The sequence below is a fragment of the Carlito syrichta genome, unplaced genomic scaffold (genome assembly GCF_000164805.1).
Source record: "Carlito syrichta isolate Samal-C Ts95f unplaced genomic scaffold, Tarsius_syrichta-2.0.1 Scaffold120869, whole genome shotgun sequence".
NCBI classification, from domain to species: Eukaryota; Metazoa; Chordata; class Mammalia; order Primates; family Tarsiidae; genus Carlito; species Carlito syrichta.
Window position 1 is genome coordinate 274473 of NW_007064965.1, and position 13913 is coordinate 288385.

Genomic DNA, 13913 nt, shown 5'->3' on the forward strand with positions numbered 1-13913 from the left:
TGCTAAACTGTGTTATCACCACATTTCCTGGTTCAATCTGAAATGTGTAAATAAAGTCAGCATGAAGCGGATAGAACTGCAGATGATCTTTCATAGAACTCAGGGCGACATGAGTAGACTTGTCCTGGAAGATCATTTTTGTTTTCTTTTTGAAACTTTACCCCAGTATTCTTTAAACTAGGCAAGAAGTTGTTTCTTCTTTTGGATCTTTGCTTTCTTGAAGGGAGGAGATTTCTGTTTATGAAGCACCTAGAGTATACTAGGTACTTCACATAGGCAATAACATTTAATTCTCCCAACGCTCCAATCAGGGTAAGGGTTATTGTCTCCATTTTCCGGATAATGAACTTGGGACTAAGAAGGGTAAGGCACTTGCCATGATTACACAGTTAGTAGCTATTAAGACCAGAGTTTATGGATTGCCTGAGTCTGCGGGTTCGAGACCTGCCTGGGCAGCGAGACCTCATCTCTATAGTAAATCAAAAAATCAGCCGGGTGTGGTGGCGCATGCCTGAATTCCGGCTACTCGGAAGGCTGAGGCGGAAGGACCGCCGGAGCCCTGCAGGTTGAGGCTGCGGTGGCCGGGAGCGGCCACTGCACTTTAGTCTGGGCGACAGAGTGAGACTCCAACTCAAAAAAAAAAGACCAGACTTTCACCCTGTTCTCTGACTTCATCCTCTGCTATACATAGGCACATCACTTAACTTCTCTGGACCTGTTTCCTGTAAATGGAAATACTCATACCAAAGGCTATGTAATATGTCAATTGGTATAATCGGTAGATATAATTAAAGAGAAAAGACTCATAATATCAGTAGTATCTTATTTTAAAAGAGATCAACTTCACAGTGCAGAGAGTGTAAAAACCTGTGCTATTAGGATGATTAAAAGGATGAAGATGTAATGCATATTAAGGGATCAAAGACAGTGATCATCATAGACTGGCATCCTTAGAAAAAGGCTGCACAGGCCGGGCTTGGTGGCTCAGCCTATAATCCCAGCACTTTGGGAAGCCAAGGCGAGTGGATTGTCTGAGCCCGCGGGTTCGAGACCCACCTGGGCAACTTGGCGAGACCTCGTCTCTACAATAAATCAAAAATTAGCCAGGCGTGGTAGCATGTGCCTATAGTTCCAGCTACTTGGAAGACTGAGGCAGAAGGATTGCCGGAGCCCAGCAGGTCAAGGCTGCAGTGGCCAGGAGCGTGCCACCTCACTCCATTCTGGATGACAGAGTGAGACTCCTACTCAAAAAAAAAAAAAAAAAAAAGGAAAGAAAAAGGCTGCATAAAAGTCATGGAGCTTGAGTTGGGCCTTTCAATCATTCTGCTAGAGTAATGAAGCCTGAAATTTTAAACTCTAAGCACTTGCTTATTTCTCTGTTTAATGTAAATAATCCTTTAATACTACTATAATCCTGAGATATTACCTTTTTTTCTTCCATTCCTTTCTTCATCAAACAAGCACTGTAGCAGCACTAGAGATGTTACTGAAAACACAGGGTCAGATAAAGCAGCCTGGTCTCATCTGCTGGTCCACTAGTTCAAGCAGGGTGTAGTTCAAGCATGCCTCCAAACAGAAGAGTTATGGAAGATATTGATGAAATATCCAAGCCACAAAAATATAAATATATTCTTCTTGTAGCTTAGAAGCTACCATGTCTTCATACACACACATTGACCCAAGACCATTAAAGCCATTCAGAGAACAGAAACTACATTTGCCACTAATTATGAAGATACTTGCCATCAGATGGACATTATCCCTCTCACACATGAATAGTAAAGGCCTCATGCAGGGATTCTAAGAAGGGGGAGGAAACACGGGGAAAAAAAATTCCTCCTTGTCCAGAACTGGTTCCTTATTGTACTAATGAACTTTAGGGGAAACTGACTGAAGTTCATCACTTGTCTCTGTTTTCCCGGAAAGTTTCCATTTATTAATTATCCTCATTTTAAAATTAGGTATTGCAGCCAGGCTTGGTGGCTCAGCCTGTAATCCCGCGCTTTGGGAGGCTGAGGTGAGTGGATGGCTTGAGCCTGTGAGTTCGAGACCCGCCTGGGCAACTTGGCGAGACCTCATCTCTACAATAAATCAAAAATTAGCCGGGCGTGGTAGCACACGCCTGTAGCTCCAGCTACTCGGAAGGCTGAGGTGGAAGGATCGCCGGAGCCCAGCAGGTCGAGGCTACGGTGGCAGGGAGCGGCCACTGCACTCCAGTCTGGGCGACGGAGTGAGACTTCAACTCAAAAAAAAATTAAAAATACAAAAATAAAATAAAATTAGGTATTGCATTTAATATTTTCATTAAAGGAAGATGGGATAACTTGCTTAGGCTTTCAATTCATGCTTTCAGCTACTTCTGTGGTTGTTACTAGTAGCCCATGAGATGCATGTGCAGTGGTCAGAGTTCTCAAGGACTGACACCAGGTTAGACCTAACAACCAAAAAGAATTCATCTCTATTTTCTTGGCTCTTTCCAAGGGCTGAGTAACTAACACCTAGCTTTAATGGAAAACTTTAAGGTGGTCACTAATAAAACAAAATTCTCTCAGATGAGCTAACTCCTCCTTGTCTCAGGCAGTGATGGAGAGGTACTGGTACCTCATCAACCACGTGGTATACCAGCCTGCTGAGCTGTGGCCGTTGCCAGGGACTGTAAGATGCAAACTTCCTGTTTAGAATGATTAGTAGAAAGATGAGAAATTATAGGGTAGGTGTATGTTAAATATAGACTGGTTTTACTCATTATATTGCATAATGTGTACTTTTTTATTTTTAATCCTTTTCAATAAGTAGATAATAAAAATGCAAAGAGTACATGTTTAATGAGTAATCAGATATAAATATGTTCCATTTTCAAGATAGTGATTGGTGAACTGATAAACACTTATTAACATTTCCTCTTCCCCTGGGGTCCCTGGTCATATAACTGACATGTGTAAACCTCAGTAAAAAAAACCTGCTGAAGAAGCCTCAACAGCTACTTAAACAAGAAGTAATTTCTTTTAGAAAACTGTTTCAGAAAATATGATTTCAATACACACAACTGAAAACGTGTGTTCTCTGAATTTTTAATAGAATAAATATATATTCTACCCAGTAATGGAAAAAAATTTAGAAGTCATTTGTTTTTGAGCATAAATTTTGTTAAATGTTCAATCATATTGTCTTGGAAAAAATATTTTACAGAGAAAGTTAATGTAAGTGGATACAAAAATATAACACCTTTGAAAATATTTGGGCTGATGTGTATACAGATTTCAATATTTTATAAATAGAATTGTGACTATTCTCCATGTGCCACTTTTGTTTTTTGAGTCAGAGTCTCGTTCTGTTGCCCAGATTGGAATGCAGTACAATCTTTCTGCCTGTGCCTTCCAAATGTCTGGGCCTACAGGCACGTGCCACCATGCTTGGCTAATTTTTTTTATTTATTGTAGAGGCAAGGTCTCACCAAGTTGCCCAAGCTGGTCTCAAACCCCTGGGTTCAGGCAATCCTCTCACCTCGACCTCCCAAAGTGCTGGGAGTATAGGCATGAGCCACCACACCAGGCTTATATCATATTTTTGTTGAGAGTTTTCAGGGTACTTAAGTGCTTATGAGAAAGGGTATTTCTTTTTTTTTTTTTTTTTTGAGTTGGAGTTTCACTCCGTTGCCCAGGCTGGAATGCAGTGGCACACTCATGGCTACCCCAGCGTCAACCTGCTGGGCTCCAGAGATCCTTCTGCCTCAACCTTCCAAGTAAGCCGGAACTACAGGTGCGTGCTACTACACCCGGCTAATTTTTTTATTTATTGTGGAGACGAGGTCTCGCCAAGTTGTCCGTGCTCATCTCAAACCCGTGGGCTCAGGCAATTCACTCACCTCGGCCTCCCAAAACGCTGGATTACAGGCTGAGCCACCAAGCCCGGCCAAGAGTATTTCTTTATTAAAATGATGGCCTACTGTGGAGTCAATTAAAGTGTCAATTTAATGATGATTAAGTACAACTCTGAGGATGATTAAGAACAACTTTATGAAGTATTATAAATGAAAAGATGACATTAAAAAGTGCATTCTTTTGAAAAGTAATCCTTACACAGGATTATAGACAGATACGGCCAGGAAACCAACTACAATATATGAATTTATACCACAAATAATAATTCTTCATTCAGTAAATGATGCTGGGAAAACTGGCTGATCATATGCAGTAGAATGAAACAGGAACCCTACCTATCACCAAACACAAAAGTTAACTCTAAATGGATAAAAGACCTAAATGTAAAACTTCAAACTATAAGAATCTTAGAAAACACAGGAGACTCCCTTATAGATACTGGAATAGGCAACCAATTCCTGATAATAACCCCAAAAGTCTATGACATAAGACATAAGATAGACAAGTGGGACCTCATCAAACTGAAAAGCTTTTGCAAAGTAAAATAAACCATTAAGAGAGCAGGGAGACAGCCCACAGAATGGGAAAAAATATTTGCCAATTGTATATCTGACAAAGCCCAAACATCCAGGATTTACAAGGAACTCAAATGTGCTGCAAGAAAAACAAACAAACAAACAAACAGTCCTATTAAAAACTGGGTAAAAGACATGAATAGACACTACTCCGAAGAAGACGTATGAACAGCCAACAGATACGTGATGAAATGCTCAGCCTCACTAATCATCAGAGAAATACAAATCAAAACCACACTGAAATATACCATCTAACTCCAATCAGGATGGCCATCATTGATAACAAAAAACAACAGATGCTGGAGAGGATGTGGAGAAAAGGGTATACTTCTACACTGTTGGTGTGTAAATTCATACAACCTCTGTGGCAATTTTTAAAAGATCTAGAAATTGACCTTCCATATGATCCAGCAATCCCCCTTTTGGGAATATACCCAGAGGAACTGAAAACATTCTACAAAAAAGATACCTGAGCACATGTGTTTATTGCAGCATTGTTCACAATATCAAAAACATGAAACCAACTGTACTGCCCACTGAAAGCGAACTGGATAAAAAAAATGTATATATACACAATGGAATATTATACAGCCATAAACAAGAACAAAATTGTGAACTTCACAGCAACTTGGATAGATTTAGAGTCTATCATATGCAGTGATTTATGCAGAAACAAAGAACTGAGTACCACATGTTCTCACTCATACGTGGACCATGAACATTTATCATAATACTACAAGAAAAGAATTGGCAGGGGAGAGGAGGGTGTAGCATAACATCAATAAGGGTAACTGATCCTAAACCAGATGAATTGAGGATCAACGGGCGGCCCAAATTTCACCTGTAAGTAGAACACTTATGTACCTAATTCTGACTTGTATTCCATATCTTTAAAATAAAAACAAATATAATAATTCTTCATGTGTATTTAAAATAAATAGAAACACATTTTTTTCATTTTAATGCACACAAGCATATTTTTGTCTTGAAACAATGTAAAATAATTTCTAGGTTCACTAATATAATAAGATGATATTATCGACTGATAAACATTTAAAAAACTAAAGAATTCTGATTATTTTCACTTCAAAGTATCCAGGTTTGGGCAATAAACTATTCTCTAACTAGATACAGTGGGACTCTGTGGCCTACTCTTTGGATATTAAGTACTCAAACTGTTGCTGGGCGAGGTACAGCAGGAAGCTCCTTGGTTCTTGGATTTGCTACTGGAAGAAATTTTAGAGGGCCGGTATAGATGTAAAATAGAATTTATGGGCAACCCCTTGGGTTCCCTCCCACTGTGGGATCTTTTCTGTGTTCTCAATAAATCCTGCTTTCAAAAAAAAAAAAAGAAAAACAGAATTTACCAGAGAGAGAGAGACATGCCAGAGAGGTAGTGTCTTGAAGAAAGATCACCATGCTTTTGCTTTTTACAGGAAGCTTAATATGGCTACACAATAATTATCATGCTAAAGAGGATGAGCTACAGGTATCTGCTCCTGAGAGATTACCATCTCTCTACCTCTGAAGGGCTAAGTGGTGGCCTTTTCCTGAACATGCATTTTGCCTTTGACAGGATACTTTACAGTGATTATTATGTTAATTCTTGAGCTGAAATTTGGTCTGATGATCATTTCTACCACTTAATGGGCTTTTATTTGATGAGCCAAGGAAGTGGAGTGGTGTGGCAGATCCACATTCCAGCCCTTAGGGTGAGTGGGCCTGTAGGAAAGACATCTGAATACTTTTCTATTTAAAACTTAAAACTTCCTACAGGAGACTCATCTACATCTAACCTACACTGAATACACTGGCTCCAAACTAAAACATCCAATTCATTAAAAAGTAAAAAAAGACTTGCAAGCATCATTCCTTGTTTTGGTATACTAACCCATGCTTTCTCTGCAACCAGAATTTGGGTGCTTTGTAGGGGGAAAAAGATAGACAACTGAAAGAGGAAGATTTTATGAAATTGAATCACATAGAAATTTGAGTCATTTTTCCAAGAAATTGTTCTGACCTAAACTCCATGCTGCTGAAGAGAGGAAGGCACTTTGCCCTTTGGGTCAAATTCCCTGGTGCTTTCAAATGTTCCTTTATAAACATGAATACTCATGTGGCAGACAGAGATGGGTTTTCACCATTGTGCCCGTTAATAGATGTCAGTGGATTGCTGAGCATGAATTAGTTTGCTCTGGCAGCATATCTAATTTTTAATGCAAACTGCTGGAAGAATTAAAGTGAGGAAATAAAAAGAATTTAAAAAGAGGATAAAAACTAAAAATGTCTTGCAAGTTTGATGTTGCAAGAGGAAACAACAAGCCTGATCTTCCTTCTGTACAGAATGATTGGATAACTTGGATAACAGAGTACAGACCAGATGATAAGAAGTTACTTAAACCATTCCAGCAACTTTTACTGGAGAAGGGGCCCCACCTTGGTCCGTTTCAACCACGTAGTTTCATAAACAAGGGCAAACTCAAGAAGGAAAGTTTGTGTTTTTTGACATTTCTGCCTCATTGGTGATTTTACCAGCAATCCCTTCTGGGTGGTGGGTGCTCCTTCACTTTATCCATGGCTGCAGTTTGATGGAATAAAGAATACAAGAAAAAAATTATGTTTTTTTCTTTTGCAGCACAGAGAGTATTATATAAGTGTTCTCGAACCCAAGTGAAATTCTAGATAGGAAAAAAGTTTTGTAAGAGCTGGTTGAGGTTTGAGATTTCATGTTAGGTGCAGTGGCTACAATGACTGAGGGATCTGGAGCTGAGAGGACACTCACTAAATCCCAGTTATTGGGGAACCAGAACATGGCATCAGACTATGAGATAGTGTAAAATTGGCACTCTAAGGAATCTTTTTTTTCTATGACATTTGGATAATTTCTAACTTATTTGTATAAGTATGAGCCACCAAGTATGATAAAACACATTTAAGGTTTTTCTTCTTTTTTTTGAGTCAGAGTCTCACTCTGTCACTCAGGCTAGAGTGCAATGTCACGCTCAGGGCCACCGCAGCCTCAACCTACTGGGTTCAGGTGATCCTTCTGCTTCAGCCTTCCAAGTAGTTGGAACCACAGGCCACCATGTCCTGCTAATTTTTTGATTTATTAGAGACAAGGTCTTGCCATGTTGCTCAGGCTGGTCTCAAACCCCTGAGCTCAGGCAGTCCTCTCGCCTCCACCTCCCAAAGTGCTGGGATTACAGGTTTGAGCCACCGCACCTGGTTAAGGTTTTCTATAAGCAAAGAAAGCTGCATTTCATTTCACATGAAGTATTACAGACTGAGGGAGATGAACTTATATTTGCTTCCAATTTCATGAAGAAATCAGAATCAACTGTTGAACATCTTCATAGGGAATAGCTTGAACATTATGTAGCCCCCAGCAGTGTACTATGGGGTTACTTAGTAGCATGTCTCCAGCTGCCTGCTCTGTTTCTGAGACAGCTACCAAAGAATGACTGAAATGTTCATCAGGCCTGTAGTGTGTTTAAAACATGCTTAAAAATGCGGCAGAGTTTGACTTAGAAGACAGTACTATGATACATATCTGTATCTCCAGCATGCTATGTCATTACCTGCCAGGAACATTTCTGAAGGACTGTGATAGGAGATGGATCCAGTGAGCTTGCAGAAAATACTGTGAAGTCAGAGAGGGCAGCTTTCTGAGGGAAGCAGCAGCCTTCACGGGAAAATGAAGCCCCTGGTTGTGTGGGGCCTTATCTGTTTATCCATTTATCTGTCACCCATAATACTGAGGTTGCAATAGAGGCTTGCACACAATGAGTGGTACCATCTGAGTGAGTGAACAGAGAATCTTTTTTTGGAGTCAGTAAATATTTAAGTTGTTAAAATGCAGTTTATCTCCTGAAGTCACTCTGTTGGTAAAAAAAAAAAAATGTTATTGTAACATCTTATAATAATTTCTATAGGAGGACGATAAAAAATAAAGCAACTGAATTAAATCTTGTTTTCGTGTTTCCTAGGAATCTGAGAAAAAGGGGTTCATTGAGAGAATCTATATGGTACAGGATATTGTTTCAACTGTTCAAAACATCCTGGAGGAATTAGCTTCTTTTGGAGAAAGAATTAAAAAGTAAGTTCTAAATTTGTGTTGTGGTGTTCTAAGTAGATCTGCTATCCACAAGGATAATGGGGGTAGGACATAGGGGGGTGTGGTGGTGTTCTAAGTAGATCTGCTATCCACAAGGATAATGGGGGTAGGACATAGGGGGGTGGCAGGGGATATGGGATCAGAAAACGCAAAAACAGAAAACAAAAGCAACAGTGTTGGGCAAGCCCTGTTTGATTGACTCGTCAGCTTCACAGTTGGGTGGTGTCTCAGAACTGGAGTGACCATATGGCCCCATTTAAATCAGTTGTCCTAGCATAATTATTAATAGTGTCCCTTTTCACTCAAAAATATCCCGGTTTGGGTGATAAATGACAGATTTTTAAAAGGTATGCTATTCAGAAATAAAAATATATAGAGAGCATATTGAGTGAATATGCTCTAAAATGTCTTTCCATCTGAACCACAGAATACAATGAATGCCTTGAGTGATTTATTTTTTTCTCAATTCTCCAAAGAATGGTATGTAACTAGTAATATTATAGACAGATAGACATGAAGTTAATCACCATGTACATGGATGTCTTAGGATAAGGGTTGACAAACGTTCTCTGTAAAGGGCCAGAGAGTAAATATTTTCATCTTTGCGGGCCATATGATTCCTATCACAATTACTCAACTTTAAGTGAAAAAGTAGTCACAGTTGATACGTAAATGAGTGCATGTAATATGTATTCTAATAAAACTTTATTTACAAAAACAGGTGGCAGGCTGGATTTGACTCAAATCCAACCTGTAACTTGCCTCCCTCACCTTAGGACATAAAGCCTAAATTCTCTAAGGGAGCCGCAGTTCAGAAAGCCTCCATGATTCATGTTTTTTATTTGTGTTGTTTTACACACGGAGAACACTGCATAACTTGATCTTCCTTTGGTACCAATGAAGAGGGAGGTGTTTAATTTTTTTCTTTTGAATTATAAATTTACTCATTTCAATTTTTAATCTAGAGTTGTGTCTACTGTGTTCCAAGGTTTAAATAACACTTGCTGGTCATGTCTATGAATCCTTTTAGTTTCTTTAAGTAAAAAAGATATTATTTTGGAATTGCACAGGTAAAAAAGAGATTAAAATTAGTGCTAAAAGCCAAATGAAAGTTTTGTCCATTAAAATGTAGGGAAATCAATAAATGATGATTAACATTAGGAAAATATAAATAGTTAATATACAACTTTTTATGAATATTAATCTTCTTTCTCAGTTAAATTCCAATGAAATCTCCCTTGAATGCCTATTTAGTATAGCATAAAAATATGTTTGTTTTGTTTAAAAAATAAGCTTAAAACTATCTTTAATCAAATTTTGTGTTTTTAATTCCATTTTGACATTGTTATTCCAATTACTGATATCTTAAGAGGAGAAAAATTAAAGAGCAGCAGGATATTTGTTCACATATATAATACGTGTCTGCCTTATTCTTCTAGGTTTTGTTTTGTTTTGTTTTGTTTTATTTTGAGTTGGAGTCTCACTCTGTCATCCAGACTGGAGTGCAGTGGCCACTCCCAGCCTCTGCAGCCTCGACCTGCTGGGCTCCGGCGATCCTTCCGCCTCAGCCTTCCAAGTAGCCGGAATTATAGGCATGCGCTACCACGCCCGGCTGATTTTTTGATTTATTGTAGAGATGAGGTCTTGCCGCCCAGGCGAGTCTCAAACCCGCGGGCTCAGGCAATCAATCCACTCACCTCAGCCTCCCAAAGGCGCGGGATTACAGGCTGTGCCACCGAGTCCAGCTCTTCTAGGTTTTACATAAATTGAAAATGAGTCCTGAATTTACCCTCAAAATTATTAAATCAAAACATATGTAACAGTATAAAATAGTGAAATGATGGGGAGGGCATCATACTTCTTTTTCATTCACTCATTCAACTGTTAGTTATTGAGTTTTAGGCACTGACTTGGTCTAAGAATGAGAAATGCATCCAAAATAACAATAATAACAACATCACCTAATATCCATGTAAACCAGGCCTCGTTCCAAGCCCTTTGTTCATAGTAACTCCTCCACTTCAAGAAATTTGATTAGATCATTACAACAATTCTATGTGGTAAGGATTGTTAATATTCCCATTTTGTAGATGAGGAAATTGAAGGACAGTGATTAAATATGTAGCCCAAGATCATATAACTAGCACTTATGAGGCTTGAATTTGAAACTGTACTCCTTATTTCTACACTATAATGTCATTATTCTCTAGGAATCTATTTTTTCCTTGAGGGAGAAAAACAGTAATGGCCAATTGGAATTGAGTAGCACTGATGCTAGATAATAGAAGTCTCTAAGACAGGATGCTGGAGGATGTCTGAGTAGCCCAGGAGATGTAAGAGGAAGAGGACAATTCTTAACAAGCAACTTATCAGTATCTCTGAGAATAGGAAGAGATAGCTGGGCAAAGAATCAATGAATGGGGGCCTCAGTAGGTGGGAGTGCTTATGCAAAAGCTCAAAGCCCCAAACCCAAAACCGTGTGGTAGAAACAGGGAGGTGTACGAGATTTAGTATGTTCATGCCATAGATGATGGGGTAGCAATGCTTGGAGATGATGCATGTCATGCCGGGGTTTGGGTAGATAGAAAAAGTCAATGAAAAAAATCTGAGGGATATACGGGCAGCAAGGAGGATGAGAGGACATAGAGCGGGGTCAAGTCCCAGGAAGGAAGCTCATGTTGTTTGGTAAAACTGTCTCTCTTCTTTAACGTCTCTGAAAGATAAATGTGGCTGTTGTACAGTTGATAATGTTAATGGAAATATGTCTGATGAGAGAAGAAGGCAGAGTGATTTAAACAGGCTCCCAACTCTCTACAGTGCTTTTGAGGAGCAGCTGTGACCAGCACAGCTGTGGTGGCCATGTCTGAGATGTGTTTTCAGTCCATGAACAGAGTACTGTTCTACCCAGCTGCAACACAGGAAGGCTCCTAGGGCTCAACTCCTATTAATTCTTGGCCATTCATTTCTACAATGACCTTAAAGTTCCTGCTAAGCATTCAAGTGGGATGTCATGTGTAACTCTGTTGGAATTCCATTGTAATCCAGTGCTTAAGAACCAGGAAAACTTTTACCCAACTTTTGGCAATTGGCAAAGAAATAGAATTACATAAAAATCTCAGAGCAAGGCTACCCTGGTACTGATGGGGTAGACCTGGTGTTGCATTTACATGAAATGAACTGTTTTTCCTTTTTCCTACTCTTTTCTACCTTCTCTAATTACTTTCTCTAATATTATACAAATACCAAATGTATGTGTATATTAGGCTACAACACTGTACTCAGCAGTAGCATTTATATTATCTTAAGATAGCAGGCAGGATGGGACAGGAGAGTGAAGTATATTGTATGTTCTATCATTATGGAGTGAAGGCTATGTACTTGAGTGGCTAAGGAAATCTCTACAGAGGAGATAATGTGATTATGGTAGACCTAGAAGGTAGTGCAAATTATGGCTACCAACACTCCAGGATAAAGCTTAGAAGGCGCATTCATGAGAAGTAGCACTTTCTTGGCTAGGAAGTGATGTTGATAAATATTAACCAAAGAATATAAGAAAGCAGATTAAGTGCAGCTGGAATCCTGAGGAGGCCAGGAGGAATGAGAGATTGATGCATTCTTTGTTTAATCCAAGAGTGACATGTCAAAAGAGATGAAAAGCGTGAAGAAACAAAGACAGAGGAGGGCACCAGAGGCCAAGTGTGAGGAAAGCATTCATAAGCTGGTATGAGAACCAGACACATGTGAAGGAAAGTATCCTACAGGAGACAGTACAAAACCCACAGCAGTTTATCACCACTTTGGTTTTGTTTTTCATGGAATGACAAGTCAGAGGACTTCATTTGTCCAAACCTTGGAAACAAGGAAAGTAATCACATTGACACAAAAGTCAACTCAGTGGGGCAACCAGTTGGGGGAGGAAACAGAAAATGGACTAGCACCCACCTTCCAGAAGATGGTTACAATCATTTTTATTAAGTATATTGAAATTTAGAAAATTATATTCTTACATATTGATGAGCCCACATGGTTGAATGAAAGTAGGGAATTCTTTGGATTGTTTCATTAATTGAGAAGTTTAGCTCAATTGTTTTGCCCAAATCAGGGATTCCCTTCCTAGGATTTACAGAGCTCCCTAGTTAGGAAAACTAGATAAATATATGGAAATGTTTTATAAATTGTTGGATTTTCTATGAAAGATGCTCCATAATGAATGAGAAGAAAGTCTACAAAGGATTTGAGTATTTGGGGTATTACCATAGTGTCTTTGAGTAAATCTTCAGCCTTATAAATAGCGATATTCTAATGAATTACATGAGTAACATGTGCCCATTTACATTTTCTAAAGTCTCTGCTATAGGAGCAGTGATGGGTTCTTAAGTCAATTTTCCGAGTTCAAATTCCAGTTCTGTCCCTGGCTATGATTGATCTTGGGCAACTTATTTAACTTTTATGACCCAGAGTCTTCATCTGTAGAATGGGAATAACAATGTCAATTCCTACTTCATATAATTTTTGGAAAAATTACATGAATTAGTGCGCATAGAGTTCATACCACTGAATAACATGTAGTAATCACTTAAAATGTTAACTATTATGAGTATTATTTGGCCAGTTGGTCAATTGACTTGACTTTCTTCTTCTGTGTCTTAAGTAAACAAACCCAGTGAATGCTCTCTGTCCCTTTTCTTGAAAACATTTTTTTTTTTTGGAGTTGGAGTAGGAATTACAGGCGTGTGCTACCACGCCCGGCTGATTTTTTGATTTATTGTAGAGATGAGGTCTCGCTGCCCAGGCGGGTCTCGAACCCGCGGGCTCAGGCAATCCACTCACCTCAGCCTCCCAAAGGCGGGGGATTACAGGCTGAGCCACCGAGCCCGGCTCTTGAAAATATTTTAACTCAAAAAATTTGTGGGTTGCTGAGGGGAAAATGCTTGAGTCAGCCAACGTGGCTGTTGGAAAGCAAATCCAATAGGCTGTTTGTGAGAGTGAGTCTGTTGCACTACATTTTCAACATCCAACACAAAAATATATATGACGCCCCATACACTTGTGCACACAACTTCTGGAGTCTTTATTAGGGCTACATTCATTGGGAAAGAATTGATATCTTGATAAATTTTAATTTTTCTAATGTATGAATTTGTTATCTTGCAATGTAATATCTCTTTAGGTCATTCTTCATTTATCTTGATATTACTTCAAAATTTTCTGAATAGAAATCTGACACTTTTTTTGTAAGATATATTCCTAAGTACTGATTTCTTGATGTTATTTGAAATGGTATCTTTTTTGTCAGGTTTCATTTTCTTTTTTTTTTTTTTTGAGTTGGAGTCTCAATCTGTT

At 38.9% G+C, this 13913-nt stretch overlaps 1 protein-coding gene across 3 annotated transcripts in view; it reads left to right on the forward strand.

Annotated features, from left to right (window-relative positions):
• MCTP2 (multiple C2 and transmembrane domain containing 2) overlaps window positions 1–13913 on the forward strand; it is a 193866-nt gene that overhangs the window by 162191 nt on the left and 17762 nt on the right. For all 3 annotated transcript variants that reach the window (XM_008048190.2, XM_008048192.2, XM_008048193.2), the window contains one exon: window positions 8443–8552. In XM_008048190.2, coding sequence (XP_008046381.1) covers window positions 8443–8552 — 110 coding nt within the window. The remainder of the gene's footprint in view (window positions 1–8442; window positions 8553–13913) is intronic.